We start from the raw sequence: 20,602 nt of genomic DNA on the forward strand, positions 1-20,602 counted from the left end.
AAGCTTTTCCCCAAGACGTTACAATGTCAGTGACATCCAGGGAGAACCAGATAGGGGTGTAATTTCTTGTCAAAAAATTTCACCTTAAAAGTCCTGAATCAAGAATCCAGAGACCTGAACCCTAACACCAGCCTTGCCACTCGGCTGCCTGATTCCTCAAATTGCAGCTCTCCCCTCTCCCCACCCCACCCTCGAGACCCAGCAGCAACTTCGCCACCAGAACACGTGCACCAGCTCTCCCTGATGGAAGCGCCCACGCCCTCCTCTGTGAGTCTACTGCCTGACGTGCACACATCTCTTCATTCATTTACTCCCCTGCTTTATAATGGGGGGCAAAACAGACTCTACCCTCAGTCTACCGGGCAGTTAGAAATGGTGATAAATGGTGTGAAGAATGGAGAGGCATGAAAGTACAAATAACTAAAGGACCTACTCTAGTTTGAAGGGTCGGGGAGGTCTTTAACGGGCTGCAACAACACCTGAGAAAGGAGGACGTGTGGGCTACATTTAAAAGCTAAAGCAAAGAGACTGCTGTAAAAAGTGTGAGTGAGTGAGTGAGTGACAAGAATCAAGGCCCCATCAGGGGCCAGATCAGGCCATGTTAAGACACTGAGCACGCTGGCTAGCCACCGTCCACCCGTAGGTCTTCTCCACGACACTGGACACTTGTCTAGAAGACAGAAGCTAAGTCACAGTCACCCCCTCCCCACATCTAGCTGATGGGGGCAGTTTCCCCTTCTTCTTTTGAGTACCACGCTTTACTCAAAAATTAGAGGACTTCCCCATCCAGGTGATTCAGTCAACGCTCTGACTACCACAGTGATGAGCCCAAGGCTGCCACTGAGTAAGTACTACTTGGTGGATAAATGAATAAAGGTTGAATTTAAAGCCTCACAGCACACAATATTCCACCTGGATTATGCCTTTTGTTTGAGTGACTAACGATCAGAGAGCAATATAAATACCTCCACAGAATCCATCAGACCTTGCAAGAGGAGCTTCTGGTGAGGAAAATCTCCATCCCCAACTGGAAAATATCCCAGTGTTTGGATAGCTCGTTCTTTCATCTGGAAGACCAGAGAATTTTTTTTCAATAAAGTATACAACAGCTTGATCTCAGAACAATGTTTCTAAAATGAGAAGTGAGGGAGGGGGAGTGTAACTAATGTATGAGCACAAGTTGTTCTTAAAGTATCCAATTTTACAGAATTACATCTCTAAGACATTACAGGCAGAAAGACATAAAATGGAGTTTATTAAGGGCCCCGCTTCAAAGGAAGAAACTAGGTTTATTTAACTAGGTTTATTATCCTACAAACTATTAACAGTTATAAATGTAGATTCTGGGCCCAGAGGATGTAAGATGGAGTCACAGCTCGATCATTTTAGTAGGCTTTACAGCTGTGTGTGACCTCAGGCAAGTTACTTCACCTCTCTGTGACTCTATTTCCTCATCTGGGAAAACAGAGATGACAACTGTTATCTGTTTCCCTGGATCTTTTGGGGATTCAATTGATTACTGAATGCGAAGCAGTCGGCAGCATATGCTTGGCAGATAACTGCTCAACGAGGGACAGTAATGACTAGTTACTAACAGCTAATGAAAACTACACTGTGATCATCTCAAAGTTTTTAACAGTGGCTAGATCAAGAATAAGATGACATATTTATTAAACTTGTAGTAAACTGATTATTTTGCTCATCAAATCATCTTTTACTTCAACACTGAAATGCTCTTACCACAAAGAAAAATGTTTAAAGTCTATGAAAGTTTTTATCTAAAACTAAAAAAGTATATATGTCCTTTTCCTCAAAGATTACTCACATTGCTTACAAATGCCCAGATTTCTTAAAACTAAATTGGCTGTAGGAGGTTAAGATTTAGATCTGGTCTGGAATTACAAAAAAATAAAACTATTTAACACTTCATTACCTACTCTTTTGCACGACAAAAGAATTACCTGATGCATTTAATATTAACCCAAACTTTAACAGTTATGGGTCTAAATTGGCGTAACTGGGTCAAAGACTGTGCACAAATCATCCCCCAACTCAAACTTCAACAGCCATCTCGAATTCTCCTTTTTTCACATTAAACCTTCCTCCAGCTGAAGTGCCATCTATCCTTACATGATTCCATTTTCACGCATTTACTCACCTACGAATAGAAAGGATTTCAGAAGGGAAGGGTACCAGGAAGAGACTTGCCTTATTTGTTTCTTTACTGGACGGTATTCTATTTAGCAGGCTTTCCACAAGATGCAATTTGGTAAAGCCAGATCCCTCACTGGGGATTGGGAGTGGACCGTTTCGGCCAATCTCACCCAGGGCTGTACAGGCAGCAATTGCCAGGAGGGGTGATGTACTGTCCAAAAATGAGCCTGTAAGTACATGTAGACAAAACAGAGAATCATTCCCCTTGAGATCCAAAGCAAACAGCAGTGTACTCTAGATTTTTTTAAAGACAGCAAAACAAAATCAAAGCCCACAATATTTCCCAGTTGATAATTTGTTAGCATTTATTTAGTAATACACCACCACAGAGTAGTGCCCTTTCTTAATGTTTAAATTTTTTCCCATAACGGGATCATCTCTGTTAAATAGGAACATATAGGAAAAAATATAGAAAAACCAGACTACTTTCGTTGTTATTAAAAACACAGAATTTATTTAGCATCAAGATTCTGTGAAAAAGCTTGTGTGTTTAGAACGCAATGCTACAGAAAGAAATTAAAATGTTATAATAAATTTTCACCTAGCTCAAAAAATTTTAACCTAATCATGCTGCCATCCAAGTCAGCATCGGCACGTTAATCACCTATGGTTTCTGTCGCGCTCTGGATGAGGTCCTCCTGTTCGGGCAGGAAGTCGGCGTCTGTCTCCAGGTCTTGTTGCTCTGCCATTTTCATTTTCTTTTTAGCCAAATATCTTCCTACTGTGAATCCCAATGCAAGCAAGGATCCGTGCTGAATCTCTGGGCTCTGGATTTAACAACACAATAGCATATCTCTGTCTGTCTCTCTCACACGGGCATGAATGAAACAACTGTGTGTTAATTACAGTCACCTCTCCAACAAAACATAAGGCCAAAGAATAGCGGTCCCTGGAGGTGCCACTGGATGTCAATAAATCAGACAGGGAACAAGAGAAACCTTGAGTCTCTAACACAGAGAACTCTGAGCACTTAAGCTGAGTCTTGACTCACTTCAAGATTTAGATTTGCTAACCCCACACCCACTCCAGCTCTGAGTGAGGTGACTCCCTTGTGCGCTCTTATAAGCACTTAATGCTTCTCCCAGCTTACAGCACTCATGTGACTATACATGACTACATCGTAACTTTCAAGCATCATTTCCCATGACTGCCAACAAAATACAATGAACAGGTTCTATTTCTACTTGCTAAAACCTCCAAACACAAGGTAGGCAATGAGACACGTGAAAGCGCGTGGTTTCAACAGTGTTTTCTGTTGGGCCAGGCACAGTGATCAGTGGCAGCAGATGGGGAAGAAAAAAGGAACTAACATTTCTAAGCGCCAAGCGGTGCCAGCTAGGGCTTCTCACGTACTCACTCCCCGCTGGATTCCTAGCGCTTAGCACAGCGCCTATGGGACACAAGGCACTAGAGTTTACTGAATGAACTGACTGAATCCGTGCATCATCTATCTCACTTAATCTTTACAATCATAAAAGCAAGGAGTCTGTGAGTTCATTTTACAAATGAGAACACAAGAACAACAAACATATCAGATGCTTTTATAAAACTACTATTTCCCACAAAAAGGACGAAGACAAAACTGATAACATACGTGACTGTCCTTTGTAGTCTTTATAAGCTGTTCTATCATTGACTTCAACTCGTTTCCCGACACAGTAGACACCACCACAGAATAAAACAAGGCGGCCAGTTCACGCATCTCTTCTTTACTGCTGTTCATCAGACTCTGAGTGGTACAGAAGGAGAAACACACACATGACATATGATCAACTCCCTGCTGACAACTTCTAACATTTAGAGTTAAAATAATAAAGTATACATTGTCATGTCCAATCTACTGGTATCTATGAGAAAAAAACACAAAAAGCTATTATTTCAAAACAAAAGCTGAGTTACAGACCAAAACCTTATGTGCGTTTTCATCAAAGACACAAAGTATAAAACAGGTGGGATTAATACACGGATGACCTAAAATGGAGGTCAGCACATGTTTTCTGTAAAGGGCCAATGTGTGGCAACCATTCCACTCTGCTGTTACAGTACAAAAGCAATACCAGACAACAAATGGGGGTGGCTGGGTGCCAGTACAATTTTATGCACACTGCTATCCTCACATCAGGAAACTTTATTTGTCTTTTGATTTTTTTTCAACCATTTAAAAATGTAAACACTACTCTTAGCTTGCAGGCCATATAAGCAGGAGGCAGGCCAGAGTTGGTCCACAGTTCATTGGTTAATAACCCCTGATCCACAAGATCAAAGGTCAAAAATTCTAAGGTCATTTTAAAAACAGCAAATACTCATTAAGAATAAAAATCCTTTTTAAACTAGACGCAATTTCATGAGACTAGATTTTCCAGGAAAGTGCAAAACTCACTCCTCTTGGTAAATTACATTCATGCTTTCACACTCAAAGAGAAAATCTGTACATATCACCATAATTCACACTGCATTTTGCAAAAAGAACTGCATTATGTAGCCCAAGAAGTATACAAAACTGTATGAGCCGCACCTGTACTGAAAAAGTGTTCACTGTTTATCTGAAATTCAAGTTTAACTGAGCATCTTATATTTTTATTTGCTAAACCTGGTGACCCTTTTGGTGTGACCATGGGACAAAAATACTCTCCAGCATGGCCAGTGGGAGTGTGAACCGGAACCACTCGTATGGAGGATGTGCACTGTCTGTTCAAACTGCATCCGCAGGTCCGCAATTCCACTTCCGGGGAATCCACCTAAAAATATACCTGCTCATATTCAAAACGGTGGGCTGCGCGTTGCAGCAGACTGGAAGTACCCTGAGCAGACGTCAGCAAGGATCTGGATTAAATTATGCCACAGTTCTCCAGAGGAAAACCATGAAGTTGTTAAAACAAAGAAGATGTTCTCTCTAGAGTTGTATAGGAATAACTCCACGTTCTAATACTTAGTAAAAGAAATAAGGTATAAAACAGTGTGAAAAGTTTAATACCTTCCGTGTGAGAAAAGGAAGACAAATCAAAAATGCTTATTTCATGTGGGTACATGTGTTAAGTAAACTCTGGAAGGCAGGCCACACACAAATAAGGGACAACATGTGCATCACGTGAGAGAGGACGAGGCAGGAAGGTGAGGGGCGCTGGGGAGGTGAGAGGCAGTTATGGAAAGGAGATGTTTTCCATCATTTCTTATTTAAACTATACAAATCTATTACTTTAAAAACATTTTTTCAAAACAGAAAAATAACTTTTTTATGTGCATGACTCTCAGTTCATCTCCCACTCTCACCTAGATGGAACACTGCGGTACACTGACCTACATGCTTCCCAGTAAGCGCTTGATGATGAGAGAATTTTCAAAATGACCTAAAGGCAGAAGAGGTCACGGGAACACCGGTAGGAAGACGAAATCATGAGACTGAAGTTTAAAATATACAGAATCAAAAAGAAATACACGTGCACAGGATATACCTTTATCCATTCTGTTTTGTCTACAAATTTGGTGGCCAGCTTTTCTGGATACACTGAGACTGCTTCCAGCAGACAGTACATGACTGGCAAACCTAAGTAAGAAGGAATTCAGAACCATTTTCATTTCAAGAGAAGAAATAAACATACAGAGATCACTAAATTCCTTTAAAGCATAAGGCTACTACTGCTTTAGGAGGCATTCCCCAGTTCTACGAGAGAAAAATGAACCCAAATACAGTACAGCAAATTTACAGACTAGTTGCCTATAAAGAGCAAATTTACAGACTGGTTGTCTATAAGAAGATGCCCTGTTCTTCACCCCACTTCCAAAGTAAAAATATGTTACCTATTGTTAGCATTTCTTTCTGAAAAGAGAAACAGTGTATCAAAGATGAATCAGATGCATTTAAAAAAGAAACAAAGATTAATGTTCAGTTACAGGAGTGGAGAGAGAAAATAACTATGCTATAAATTCTCAGCTGAGTTGAAAATTAGCTTTTTCCTGAAGTGCTTTAGTATCTGTCCTCAGCATCATGACCTCCTACCTCCAACACCTGCTAACAGCTGCTGAAGCAGGCCAATGTAGATCTGCACAGGGTTGGTTTCTCCACTCTTGGAAGACGATGACGAGGGCGTTGCCTGGCTGCCCGACATTAAAGTCCGTATATAGCGTCCAATGGCGGGGGCGTGATCTTGCATGTCAGCCAGACTCTGAGAGGTGGGCACCACTCCCGCGCTGTGAGCCAGGCACATGCGCAAGTACAGAACTATCTGAAGACAGAAGGAAGAAGACCAGAGAAGCCCCTCAGGAGATCAGGGTGGGAGGACAGTCTTCAGAGTGACAGTTCCCAGCTTTGATTCCCCCCACCCTCCCTCCATGAAGCTATTCAACAAGCCTCACAGAAGCTGGAAAACATGACTCAATATGTGAACTGAAATTACCATAATGGAGCAAAATTTACATAACCAGCTTTTATAATCCAAAAAGTGTTTTTTAATGAAGTTTAATGGAATTAAAATGCAAACCCTACTTTCAAAGTCTAAAAGATTACAATGAAAATCATTATTTTTTTTTAAAGGTGTATGTGTGTAGACAGGCACTGGGCAGAAACCTGGGGCCAAGGATCTCTTCCTGTGGAACTCCAGTTGCATTTCCTCTCCACTGGCACAAGAATTTGAGAAAACAGGTTCAAATCATCTGCAGAAGAGTAGCTATATGCCATAAAAGCCTCTGACATAAATCAGCTGCTAAGGAGCCCTCTGGAAGCTCTCCCCGGGCAGCCGGACTAGACAGGCAGCAACTTCACTGGGAGAATTCTTACTCCGAACACGATTATCTCTTGCCATTTAATTAGTGCAACTCAGTGACCACAGACAATAGAATTTCCCTCAGTAAATGTGACAAATTAATCTAATTCTCCAACCTTTAAAACTAGATAATCCAAATAACCTCAACATATTCTTGCCTTTAACACCCAAATCCAATTTGCTGTAAACTCCCAACAGCAGCCAATGCAGAGCTTCCAGCTCTTTCACGAAGGGAAACTCACTGAAATAAACACATTTCTAGGCTCCACTATGAATTAAATGTCAACTGTGAATTAAATGTCAATTAAATGAATTAATGTCAACTACTGAGTACTATTTTCCTAATAAACAGTCTGGTATAAAACAACGATGTCACAATATGAGTCTATCTAGAACACGAAAAATTCACGGACATATCTTTGACTGTAACATTAAGACCCTTTAGTAAAAGCAAAATGGAAATATATGCCAGTCCTACCTCTCCGAAGGCTGCTGGGTTAAATGGAAGGACAGTGGTCCCAGTCATGTACTTGGCTGGAGTTTTCATTCGATGGGAAGCCTAATAAAAATAAGCCCCCCAAAACCAATTACTGAAAAACAAAGCACATGTACCCTTTCTCAACTCAAAACTAACTGTATTTCTAGCCGTATTATTGTTGGCTACTATTTTTTTCTAGTCAAAACATTTTTCCATTAGTCATGATTGATGGTGCACAGACCTCAAACCCTAAGTGACAGCTGTGTTGCCTTTTGACTGGTTTGTTGAAAAAGAATAAATCTACAAATCAACCGTGCTTTAATAAAAAGAAGGAAAAAAAGAAAAAGAAAACAGCTCCAAAGATGACACAGTAACAACTGAGATAAAAAATAAAAAGAAAAAATTGACTCCCGAGGAGCCTGCTAACACAGCGCCCCCAGCCACTGCACGCCAGCTCTTCTCATTAACAAAGGAGGTAGAAAGAAAATACGAGCATGAGAGCATCTTCCGACCACAAACTTGACAGTGCCGTGGAGAAGAGACCCGCGGCTGCCACATAAGACGTCTATCTAAGCAAAAAGCTAAGACCAGCAGTAGAGGTGGAAGGCAGTAAGGCAGCCCCAGCGCACCTAGAGAAACGTGACTGTAACAACAGGACAGGGCCAGGGCGGGGGTCATGACTGCTAACACTCTGTCTGAGCTACCAGCCAATGTGGGAGACTTGCAAAAGCAAACGATGTGATCTTCTCTTACGATCACAGTGGAAAAAAATATGAACTGCTCCCTGAAGCATTCTTAAACTTATGATGACCTAAATAATAACCTTAAAAATAAAAAGATGTTTTTAAGCACGTTGTGCAAAGGGAATAATTTTAAACACAGCCAGAATGCTGAAGGGCATAAAAGGAATCGTAAGTAATTTAGATTTGAGCAAAACAGATTAATTACATTTGAGATTTCTATTTTTCTCCTCATTTTGTACCTTCTTCTTATCATAAATATTAATATTGTTAGGAAGTTTACCACTATTCAGCATGTAGTGATTAGCATTTTGAATGTGTCATCTAAAAAACCGTTTATTTTCATCATCCATTATATAACTCAAACTAGCTACCTGAAGTTAAAAGCCATACCTTTTCCTGGATATAATATACCATTTCTGGGAAAGATGGCATCTGCTTAGAAGCACTTTCTTTTCTGTTTCTACCAGGAAGACACCTTAACACTCGCTGCGCTTCTCCATGAACTTCTTCCCGTCTTTCAGAAAGACAAATAAGAATAAAAAATAAATTTCACCAACTGGAGAATGAATGCTCATATGAAGATTAAGAACAGTAATTTTATTTGGCAGCTGTCTTAAATATACTCTTGGCCATCAAAGCAAGGAGTCATAAAATACATTACAAGCAATCACTCCTTTTTGGACATTTCATGAGATTTAGAGAGTCATGTGGCTTGCATCTTTGAATTTTACCCACAGGAAAAAAAACAAGACAGAACATGACCACAGATATATAATATCAGAGGGCCTATAATTTTAACTCTAATAAAGGGCTTCTAAGTTGCACAGACCAACATTACAAACTACGTAAATTTTAGTAATTTTCAAATAAAACTTTAAATGAACCCAAATTCAAATTAACACCTTTGAAACTTACGGATCTCCTGCAGCTAGTAAGAGCAAATATCTGGAAGGTATATGATCTGAGGGGAACACCGTGCTGGCAAATTTCACAGCCACCTGTCGAACTTGAACTTCAGGCTATTTGACACATAAACACAGGCATATACACATAAACACATAGAGATTAAAAAAGAAGAAGAAGAATTCAATTGCCAATAACTCATCCCAGTCAAGATATAAGTCCTTTTAATTATACACAATCAAAATTTAAGTTGCTATTTCAATAAATATGGTAAATAAACAAAATCATTTAGTCAAGATCTTTAGTCATGCTGTATAAAAGTCTTTGGACAATGATATTATTTAAAAAGTACCTTTATGACCTAAGAGGACCCTCCAAGTAAAGCAGGAACCCCACACAGACCAGCCAGAGGTGTACATCCTCAGCCCAACCACGGGACCAAAGTTACTATGGCAGTTTCTGGCCACCCCCTCTGCCTCCCCAAGTCTCAAACTCAGCCACATGAGTGAAATTCAGATACTTTGCAGGAAACACAAAAAGAGCTTACTTGGAATCCCTACAAATTTAAAGCAAAACACCTCCAACATTCTCAGATTAGCTCTAAAGTTAAAACTGACTCCAAAGCAAAGTTTCAACTAAGTAAATACATTCAGTTGACTTCAACAGATTGAGAGCGTAATCTCTGAATACAAAGTTCAACCGGGAAAGCAGTGGTAGAATCCAGTGATGCTGAAGCTTTACCTGCATGTCCCTTCCCCCAAGTCATTCCTCCAGTCACAGTGTAAGTGAGATGAGAGATACTTAGAGATAATATAAGGTGTCCCTGCTCTTTAACATTCCTTGGGCTGCTTTACAGGGCAATGACACTAACGACTAGTCTGTATGATTTAGCCCAGAGCCTGGCTGCCTTACACGTCGTCTGAGAAAAGAAAATAAATTACCTTTGGCTTGGTAATATTGTTCTATGGCTTGATCTGCATAAGTATAACCAGCACCCCCATGCACCAGCCAAGCATGACACTCCCTTGCAAGGTAACCTATGGGAAGTTTTAACGACTCAATTCTAACGAGCTTCCGAGTAAGTCGCTACTTCTCTGTCCATGTTATATGACCGTGAACCAGGTACCTGGACACCAGGAGCATCTACAAAGGGACTCTACCTATAATAAGCTTTCTGAGTATACACAATTATCCTGTTATATCTCAATAAAAACTAGATACTTTTCTGAACCTTTAATAATTTTCTCAATATAAATGTATTAAACACAGTAGGCAACTTTCAGTAAGATGTAATTCACATTAATCTCACCAACATTTGACATCACTCCCTCTTCTAATCTCCCTCTCCTTCTACTCCTAGAAATGGAGGACAAAAAATTGACTAAATACATAACAGCTCATATTGTGTATGATATAACATGCATACATATGGGTATTCAAAATTCTCCTCCAGACGCCCATGCCAGGCACATAAAGAGGACAAGAAGGAAGAAGAACATGTACATGGTACTGGCTTACTTCCTACAGGCTCGTTTCTTTCCTTCTGCTTTCCCCCCACAATGTCACCCACAGAACTCCACCCCAGTGGACTGCAGCGCTCAGCTGCCAGTCAAGACACTTCCAACTGGGAGAACATAGCATTAAGAACAGTTTTCCAGCAACAAAGGCTTTAAACACAAGGCCTCTGTGAACATCACTACTCCTTCTCCACTAAAATCAGTTCCCCATAATGAAGAATTAAAAACTGATCATAAATCACAGTCCAAGTGACTGCAAATATTCCTCTTCACTCTCACGAGTTAAGGAGGAGCACAGTTCAGACTTTGATCTTAAAAATGCGAAATGCAAATACTACCAGCAACAGCAGTGCACAGAGATGGACTCACCTTTATTAAGTACGAAGCCACAAGGGCCTCCATGAGAGTCCGCTGTGCTCCTTCCAAGGTGCTGTAAGCTCCAACCATCATAGACAATGCTTCTTGAATTGCTAGTCGTGTCTCGGGCTCTTCCTAGGAAGACGATAATGATGGCATTTCCCTACGTGTTGCGTTTCCAAGTGAGCATCCAAACAGAACACATACACTGGCCAGGTGCTTCCCTACCTTACACAGGGCTTCAAAGAGCTGCTGCACAAGAGCTATATCCTTAGTGAATAAATGGGGCATTCGACTGTAAGAGAACATGAGACCATCATTACCATCATGAATTTCCACGAGGTGGAAGAAAATGACACTAAACACCAATTCTCCTGAACTTGCACTTTCACCCCGAGCACCACGTCAGCATCACCGGATTGCCTCCCCAAAGAGCCAAATATTTTTAAAGTAAATATTTAATTCTTCAACTGTCTAATCTAAGTCACCCTCGATTAATATACATACATATACAGTATCCAGATATTCTCATAATATTCCATGCATTCAGTTAACATTTCTGATTTTAAAATAAAGAAAATAGATAATTAAGACTAAACTGCTATTAAACTAAAGACTATGGTGATAAGGAGCTTTGTCACTTCATGCCAACGCACAAGGGACAAGGTCTGCTGACAACTCTGTGCTGTATCGGTTGATCTGAAGTGGCTTTCTTCTGAGCCCCAGACTCCCCTCCCTGTGCAGTGCAGAAGAGCAAGACCCCGTCTTCACAGGCCAATACGGAACCTGCACCGGGGTGGAAGCGGCACCTGGGGCCACTAAGGAGGCTGCACCTCCGTCCCCCGGCTTAGAAACATAGTGAAGGAAGAGGAAACCGGGAGGAACTGAGTGCCGGAAATCATACTCAGCAGAAGAAAAAAACATCCACTTTCCATAACAGGGCCACTCGGAATCGTAATATACCACCATAAAAAGAGGAGAATCACTAGAAAAACCTTGCTTATTGGGATTATAAAGACTAGTAGTAAGTTGCAACAAGAACACCTAAGGTCGATTTAGGGCGCAAGAATGTAACATATGATGACACAATCCAGTTCAAAATCTCATTTCAAGACTGCCATTAATACGGTAACATATCTTCAAATGCAAATTAAAATGTCTCACATCATTATCCTTCTACAAGAAAGGCATTTCTAAACCACCTATGGCCATTAAATACATTTCCTTTCAGAATCATAAGAAATTTACTCTCCATCCATTATTAAATGCCACATCATTTTTCTTAGTTTACCAACAGTTTATCTCTCACTGAAAAAGAGTTTACTCACCTGGAGAGTTTTCCAACAGCTGAATATGCCATTGACAGTAGCTTAGGATCCTTGAAATTAAGAAAGAAAAAAAAAAGAACAAAAAGCAGACAAAACAAAAAACACAGTAAACGGCAAAACCTTTTTGCTGCAATTAAATGCATTATTTTACTCCTTGTTAAACCTAGGACTGACTCTACCTAACTACATGATATCAGCATCTGAACAAACAAAAATGTCCAAACCCAGAATGCATCACTCTACAAAAAGGAAAGACCAAACAAAACCAAACCTTACACCCCCGACTCACTCCAAAAGGAAAATGCAGTGGTCACATATAAAGAGGTTCTCTTAGCTGGTGCTCAGTTCAGGATTATTTTCAATACTGTGTAACCTGCAAATACTAAAACTCACCACCAACATATACTAGGAAACGAGCTTAGCTTATTAGAAAATTCACCACTGGCGCAACAGAGTAGTATCCACCACCCTCTCTCACCCAAAACTGCAATAAGCTAGAGAGAAATTTTCTAAAAATCTGCACTATATCAAACATCTTCTTCTCATATCTTCCATCATAAAAAATTTAAGGGACCACAGTCATCAGGTAAGTTAGTGAGGTTCCCACCTCAAGATACAGATAGAATTTCACATGGTTTTATGAAATCCAATAGTCTGACATTACTCAAAACATGGTAACACGACCGTGAGCTGAAGTTTACATTTAACACAGGACCCACACACCTAGGTGGCCGCTCTTACGGGTTCATCTGTTGGGAAGACATGCAGGTGCCATCTGGAGGTGAGAGGGTTAGAGCTCTGTGGTTTACCTGACCTCTCTAACCTATTTTCAAATCCACAGTCTCTCCCCTGAAAGCCCAAAGCGTTTTTATTTCTACCAACCATCCAAAGCATCTGATTATCTGTGCCATAAAAATAATCTGAAAGGTTCCCAAGGCCTTAAAGAACCCATGCGAGCGCTATTCAATAGAACGAGAGAGTCAGGCCTAACACTGCCAAAAAGCACAGCGGCAGACTAAATGAACAGCTTTTCACTAATGATAATATCTGCTAATACACCTTCACCGCGCTGAACAAGTTACATGTATTATCTCATTTAATCTTCACAATAATCCAATAAAGTAATATTATTATTTTCATTTTTCTGATAAAGAACAGAGATCCAAAGAAGTTAAGTAACTCACCAAGGAACAAAACCAGGATTCAAACTCAATTCTAACTCCAAATGGCAAAACCTTGGTCACTAAACTACTGCAAACATGCATTCATGTTTAGCTAAGACTCAGGAAAACAATGCTAACTGGAGTTCTTGAAACCTTACCTTTATTAGCAAACTCCCCTGAAATACCAGAGATGGCAGGAGTGATACAGCAAGGGAAGACAGGATATGAAAATCTACAGTCCAGGGACTCCTCATCCCACTTAGCTTAAGGAATCAAAAATTTACTGAATGCATGTTTTGACAGAATTTTGAATCAATAAAACCTCAGCACCTAAGAATGAACACTTTCTCAATACAAGCAAATGCAAATAGACCAATAAGGAAATAAATCATAAAATAAAATTTAATTATTTTCATTCCATTTTTGCACAGAGCCTAAAAGTAAAATAAAATGTACTAGCTTTTAAAAATGTTATTTCAAGTAGTGACAAGACCCCCTTCGAGATCTTACCAGTTTTTAACACTTATTTCCAAAAAATAAATAAATAAAAGGGCAAACAATGGAAGTAATTTCTGAAATTTGCACCACTTCAATTAAAAATGTTAAGAAATGATGGAACGATAGCAAACTTTATCAACATACAGAGCAGAGAAGTTTATAACAGAAAATAAAATATAAAGTGTTAACAAAAATTTAAAAAACAAGTCACTTACTTCTTTATATTCATTGATTAGCTTGGTGAGGCCATTCAAAAGCATTGGACCTAATGGTTTAATCTTGATTTCTGGACAGCTTTTAAAAATATAACACATATACAAAGCAAGATATAAGAATCTCATAACTACGTATCTTCTCAGATTATTATTTCAAATAGAGACATAACTGAAGTAAGTTTGTTTTTTCGTTTGTTTTTACCATTTGGGGTTTTTTAGTTTTTTGGTGGGGGGCAATTAGGTAGGTTTGTTTGCTTGTTTGTTTATTTAATGGGAGGTACTGGGGGCTGAACCTAGGATTTTGTGCATGCTAGGCACTCACTCCACTAAGGTTACCCTCCCCCTGAAGTAAGTTTAAATAGTCTATTAAAATATGAAATACTTGTAAGATAAGCAAATATGATTTCTTTCTAAGTAAGATATACTTGCATCACTTGGTCACTCCAACACCTTGAAAACTTCACAGATAAACAGTTCAAAAAACTTACGTTACACAAATGTGATGCACAAATTGCAGGGATAATGTTCTTAACTTTGAATTTGTATTTGTACCAAAGAGTCCATCATACACCACCTATGAGAAAGGAACAATCTTAAGAACACCAATTAACAAGAATAGCAATTTACTGTTTTCAAATACTATTAAGGAATCGACAGCCAATCTTTTGGACTACACCTTGTTCTTCAAAATTAACGCAGCTCTTTTTAATAGAAATATTTTTGCTGACCGACTTAGGAAGTCTATCAGTAGCTTCAACCAGTAGTCTGTGGAGAAACAAACAAATGGTTGATCTGACGAGTCTGCAAAACTTGTAGGTCTAACACTAGGAAACAACATATGTTCACGCTGCAGTGGGCCACCACTGTCACAAAGGGGACATCAGCAGATAACGTCATGTTGGGGGGTATTAGATTTCTTAATTACACATAGTCATTCAGGACAAAGTATAACAAAAGCTTCATGGAAAATACCAAAGCATTCCACAAGTATACAGTCAGGGTGTAGGTGCTCCATGTACTGAGTAGTCAGATCTAAAGGCAAAAAGCTCCCGGAGTAGACAAGTCCTGTGCGGCACCACAAAGTTCAGACATTAAATCAACATCAAAGAAATCTAAACTACTCAACTTCCTACTTTTTGTGGGAAACACAGTTACACTTACAAAAAAAAAAACAAAAAAAAACCTCCATGCTCTGGTTCCTAAGACTACCAGCAGTGCTCTGGATCTTACCTAACAATCCCCTGTGACTGGACACAGAACAGTACCGAGCCTCTGCTGTAAAATCAACACCACGCAAGGTTCCGTGAGATGCAAAACAGAGCAGCACTGCTATCCAGTTGCCTTGTCTTGTTGAGAAGTCACAATGTCCAGACATTAAAAATGATATAGGACAATGTATAATCAAGTGCTACATTATTCGGAAAAGATTTTATTTTAGAAAGCCTATCTGACAATGCTATATTATGTCAAATACTACGATAAGATGACAGAAGTAAAAGGATTAATTTGAACACTAAAGTTTTGTGGAGAAAAAAATAAAAGTCATGGCTCACATATTACATGCAAAGAACTGTGTGCTGGGTGCTTTAGTACATTCAAATCAAGGGGAAGTGCTGAGTTAAAAGTTTTGGTATCAGGAAAGAAGAGGCTCATCTGAACGATGGCTTCAAGAATCCTGTGATTGACAGAGAGGTGGAGAAGGGAGGGGGTGGGGACCACTCTGGAGAAGGACAATCTCATCGTGAAATGAAGCTGATGAGAAAAGGGAGACCGTTCATGGGTGACGAACAATGAGTCTGTCTTTGAATGTGCAAAATTTTAGCTGGACTTATTCTGAAAACATAAATAACTACAAATAAAGTGTACACCTACAGGATGTCTATGAATATGTAGTTCCAAAATTCTAGCTGCTTATTATGTAATGTAGTGTTACTACAACCAAATTTTCTAAACCAAAATTATCAAGATGCTGTCAGGGAAACAGTGCCTGGAAAGTGAAATGGAAGAAGCTCTGTGATTATTTTATGTTTATGGACACAGCACGGAGTACTAGAAATCAGTCAGATATTAGACACCCAGACAATGGGACTAAAGAAGGAGGAAGCAGCCACTTGAACAAATAAGCCTAAGAGGGAGAGATGCTAAGACAGGAAGAAGTCTGTCCACCACAGTGAGCAAGAGGAGCGTGTCCTTACTTTGGGACAGAAAGAGAGGAGAGGCAGGAAACAGGGACATTACAGACAGGAGGCAACACACTAGAGCAAATTCTGAAACAGGAGTAGATGTTTACCAGGCTACAGGGGAGGGGAGCTATGCCAGGCAGAGGGTGCGTGCGAGTGGAGGCAGAGCCATGAGAACAGCATACTTAAAGAGCGACAATCTTGTTGGAGCACAAGGCACAGGGCAAGGGTGGGGCAAGATAAGAGACCAGAAGGGTGAGTTCACTGCCACCTCTCCACCACTGACTGCGAGCTCCCTAACTGAATGAGCACTAATCACAGCGCTCTAAAGCTCCCATCTGCTACCCCATTCAGTCTCCACAACATTGCCATGAGGTGGTTGCTTTCATTACACCCATTTTACAGATTTTTTTTGGAAAAAATTATCAAGAAAAACTCTGAGGCTTATTTAAGATCAAAAGCAAGTAACTACTGATAAAATCATCCTCAAACCTGTCACCAAAGCTGAGCTGATTACCACCTGGATAAAAGGCAAGGGCCTTTGAGGAAGGGCTTGTATCCCACGCTAACAGAGCACGAGGATTTCCAACTGCAAAAATAATTCTCATGGCAACAGAAAACAGACTGGCTGTGGGCAGCACCAGAGGCAGGGAAGCAAGGAGGACGACCATGATAACCAAAACAAGAAGTGACAATCTCCACTAACGTCAGCATCAGGGTTAGGGAGATGATGACATCACGGCGGCAGGGTCCAGAGGATTTGGCCACTGCCTTCACAAGGGGTTCCAGGTAAGGATGACTCATTTTCCCACTTAAGTGACCAAGTTTCTGGTAGTACCACTTTTGAAAAAAAGCCACACAGAAAGACACTAGCTTGAAAGGGATTATCACTATATATTTAGGGAGAATAGTAACCATATATAGTAAATATCATGTAATAAAAATTTGTAAGTATTTTATGCAGCTAAACTTCAGACAGAAAAGAGATGGAATCTCATTAATCTTGTTATACTCATTAACCTACCTCTTATTATCCATTAATGCAGTTCTTTCTCTAATTAGACAGACATAAAAGCTGTAAACAGGCCATTTTTCTCTGAAAAGAATGAGTTACCTGGATGTTAGCTGGGAACGTTTCTGCGGCTTGTCTAGAACGAAGGAGGTGGGGGACAATCTTTAACTTGACCCTCGTACTGACTGGGTCTCTTTTCAGCTCTGGCTTCAGAACTGCTCCCTGTGGAAAATACGTTTGATTATAACTTAGCATTTCAAAATTATTGTGAATTGAAAAAATTGCAAGATCATCTAAATCAGTGGTCTCAAACTTTTGTTCCAAGTTCCCTTTACATTCTTAAAAATGACTAAAGATTCCAAAGAGCTTTTGTTTATATTGGAATACCTAGCAATATTTACTGTATTAGAAACTAAAACTGAAAAATTTTTAAGTACTTATTGAAAATAATATTAAACCCATTATATGTCTGCATAAATATATTTTTAAGAACAATTAAAACCTGTATATTTTCCAAAACAAAAAACTGTGCTGAGAGAGTGGTACTGTTTTATATTTTCTGTAACTCTCTTCACTGTTCACTTTAATAAAAGAAATCTGGATTCTTGTATCTTTGTCTGCATTTAATATGTTGTGATACATTGCTTTGATTCAAGTATGTGAAAAAAAACCCAGCTTCACACAGATAAGTGGCTGGAAAAGTGGGGATGATTTTATTAGCCTTATCAGGTAATTATGGCTGTTCTTTGACACTACACCAAAACTTGATACACCACAGTTTCCTAGAGGTTAGTTGCCAAATGGATTTGAAACCATAGCAATGAAACTTCTGCAGACTCTTGTTATCTGAAATTCCACCAGCCTATCTTGCATGTTGAATGGCTCTCCTACCCTTGTGTGCTTCTGTAACACTGCAGGTCATTTGGAAAATATTGGCTCACTGAGTTAAGCAAATATTTCATTATAAAATAAAACAGCCACACACACAGAAATATCACATTAATCTCATGACCAATCTCATTAGAAAAATCTGTAAGTACTGACAAGCTGTCAAGTTCATTGTGATGAACACAAATTTCCCAAAATTCTAATGTTTGTTGAAAAGCTCAGTCTTCATCGCTGCCAATAGAGCATGCTAATTGTTTCACTTGACACCTCATTTTTTCATTTTAGAGAAAATACACACCAAATATTCGTATCAATAACCAGAGCTTGCGTCTCTACTCTTAAGGTAAAATACGTTTTTACTGCTGCATCAAGGATACTCAAGCTGAATTCTATTGTCTCTCTCCTTTTTTCTAACCATGAGCTCTGACAGTGAAGAAGAGAATGATTGTTAGCGTTATTCAGTGGCACTGCTTTGATCTGTGCTAGGACTCCAGCAGCTGACACCCACCGTTGCTCCTGCACCATCAATGCAAATAGCAACACGGTGGGAAAAAAAAAAAAAAAGGAAAAAATTCCTTTCCTTTGTGGACCTCTAAAAGTTCCTCTGTAATCCGACAAGCGTAATGGACCACACTCTAAGAACTACTGATCTAATCCGACCCCTTCATTTCCTACATGAACAACATGAGGCCCAGAGAAGTCTGTGATTGACCAAATCTCTCCTCTCCAGTACACTTATGTGCATCTATTCAGGACTAGAATCCAGGGTAGGGGCATCCCAATTCCCAATTAATTGTTCTTTCTGCCATATCACACTCAAATTAATCGAACTGAAGCTAATACGATTTTTTTAAACAACTATTTATGGTTTGGGAAGCAAGGAAGCAAGCAATTCTTGCACGTTTGAATTTAGACTTGGAATCACTTTTAACCCAGTACACTAAACAGACTTACACTATTTAGCAAACATCTTACTTCGAGACTTCAGAAGAACCTACCTACTCTCTAAATTCTACACTAAGGTCAACAAACTGTTGCCCACGGGCCAAATCTGGCCCACCCTGTGTCTTGGTAAGACCTGTGAGGTAAGATTAGTTTTTTCAAATGATTATTAAATGATTTTTTTTAATCAAAATAACATTTTGTAAAATTGTATCTTGTGAGAATTATATGAAATTCAAATTTCAGTATCAATAGTCTTACTGGCACACAGCCATGCTCATCCAGGTACGTTCTGCCCGTGGCTGCTCTCATGTTAAGGCAGAGTTGAGAAGTTGCAGCCTCAGAACAATAATAGCCAGTAAAGCCTAAAACATTCACAGAAGTTTACTGATGCCTAACCTAGACCATCCTTATTTAACAAGCATCTGATTGAAAACACCAGATCAGATAAACTAAGTTGCCAGGAGACTTTAATCCACCTAGTCTAGTATGGCTTAAAACTCGTATTTCCTATATCACAGGTTCAGCCTAAATCAAAATAACCAGGAGGAAATGTTCAAATACACAGAGCTCATGTCAGCAAAATAGTTTTTGTGATGATGTGAGAATAAACCAAAACCACCTACCTCTTTTGTCTTCAGTGGTATGTCTCCAAGATACACCTTGTACATCTTATTAATGATGGCAGGATTATTCCAGTCAATCAAGCTACAGAAGGTTTCAACACAGCTTGTTAAAATTATTTTTCTCCACTTCAATCATTTCAAAATATCATAGCCCCAATATGTGTTATGAAAGGAAAACACATAAATACACAAACGAAATGTGCAACTGACATTACAGAAGAGAAGGAAAGGGATTAACTTCTATCAAAGTTAGTTTTTAAACAGAAAAAAAAAAGTCACTTATCCCACCCTGATTCAATGTAAAATACATCCCTGCATCCGATGACCCAATCTGGTTCCGCACAAGAAAACCAGATAGCATTCCACTCTCAGGGCTGATGCCACGGAGCAGTTCCAACAGAGCAGAGACACACTGTACTTGTTCAGAGTCCCATGATTCTTCTCTTTAACCACTTGGAAATTCAAAAGTGATGAGGAAAGTGACAAAAAACATTGTCTACATCAAAGCCACAACCCTAGGAAGCTTGCAGCCCACCGCGTTTCCCTAATGCTGTGATTCCCAGCATCCTCTCTTATCTACCAGCACACACGCGCAGTTAGTTAGAGCACCTAACTGGACAGAGCAGTCACGCTGCCATTAGTTACTAAGACTTGTTCCTGACTGGGCCCCACAATAAGGTGACTTAGACTAGACAGTGTTTAGTGACTGGAACCCACCCTCTGTAGGTTATTTTATGAACCTAATAATAATGCAATCCTGCATTTCATTTGATTAGTG

General features: G+C 39.6%; 1 protein-coding gene across 4 annotated transcripts in view; it reads right to left on the reverse strand.

Moving 5' to 3' along the window:
• ECPAS (Ecm29 proteasome adaptor and scaffold) overlaps positions 1-20,602 on the reverse strand; it is a 90,320-nt gene that overhangs the window by 28,219 nt on the left and 41,499 nt on the right. For all 4 annotated transcript variants that reach the window (XM_032478172.1, XM_032478176.1, XM_032478174.1 and 1 more), the window contains 16 exons: positions 19,825-19,906; positions 17,471-17,590; positions 14,665-14,750; positions 14,177-14,255; positions 12,301-12,350; positions 11,201-11,267; positions 10,985-11,107; positions 9,111-9,214; positions 8,586-8,709; positions 7,453-7,533; positions 6,212-6,437; positions 5,667-5,758; positions 3,809-3,943; positions 2,819-2,981; positions 2,209-2,381; positions 966-1,067 (listed from right to left, as the gene is read on the reverse strand). In XM_032478172.1, coding sequence (XP_032334063.1) covers positions 966-1,067; positions 2,209-2,381; positions 2,819-2,981; positions 3,809-3,943; positions 5,667-5,758; positions 6,212-6,437; positions 7,453-7,533; positions 8,586-8,709; positions 9,111-9,214; positions 10,985-11,107; positions 11,201-11,267; positions 12,301-12,350; positions 14,177-14,255; positions 14,665-14,750; positions 17,471-17,590; positions 19,825-19,906 — 1,807 coding nt within the window. The remainder of the gene's footprint in view (positions 1-965; positions 1,068-2,208; positions 2,382-2,818; positions 2,982-3,808; positions 3,944-5,666; positions 5,759-6,211; positions 6,438-7,452; positions 7,534-8,585; positions 8,710-9,110; positions 9,215-10,984; positions 11,108-11,200; positions 11,268-12,300; positions 12,351-14,176; positions 14,256-14,664; positions 14,751-17,470; positions 17,591-19,824; positions 19,907-20,602) is intronic.

The sequence above is a fragment of the Camelus ferus genome, chromosome 4, assembly GCF_009834535.1.
Source record: "Camelus ferus isolate YT-003-E chromosome 4, BCGSAC_Cfer_1.0, whole genome shotgun sequence".
Lineage (NCBI taxonomy): Eukaryota > Metazoa > Chordata > Mammalia > Artiodactyla > Camelidae > Camelus > Camelus ferus.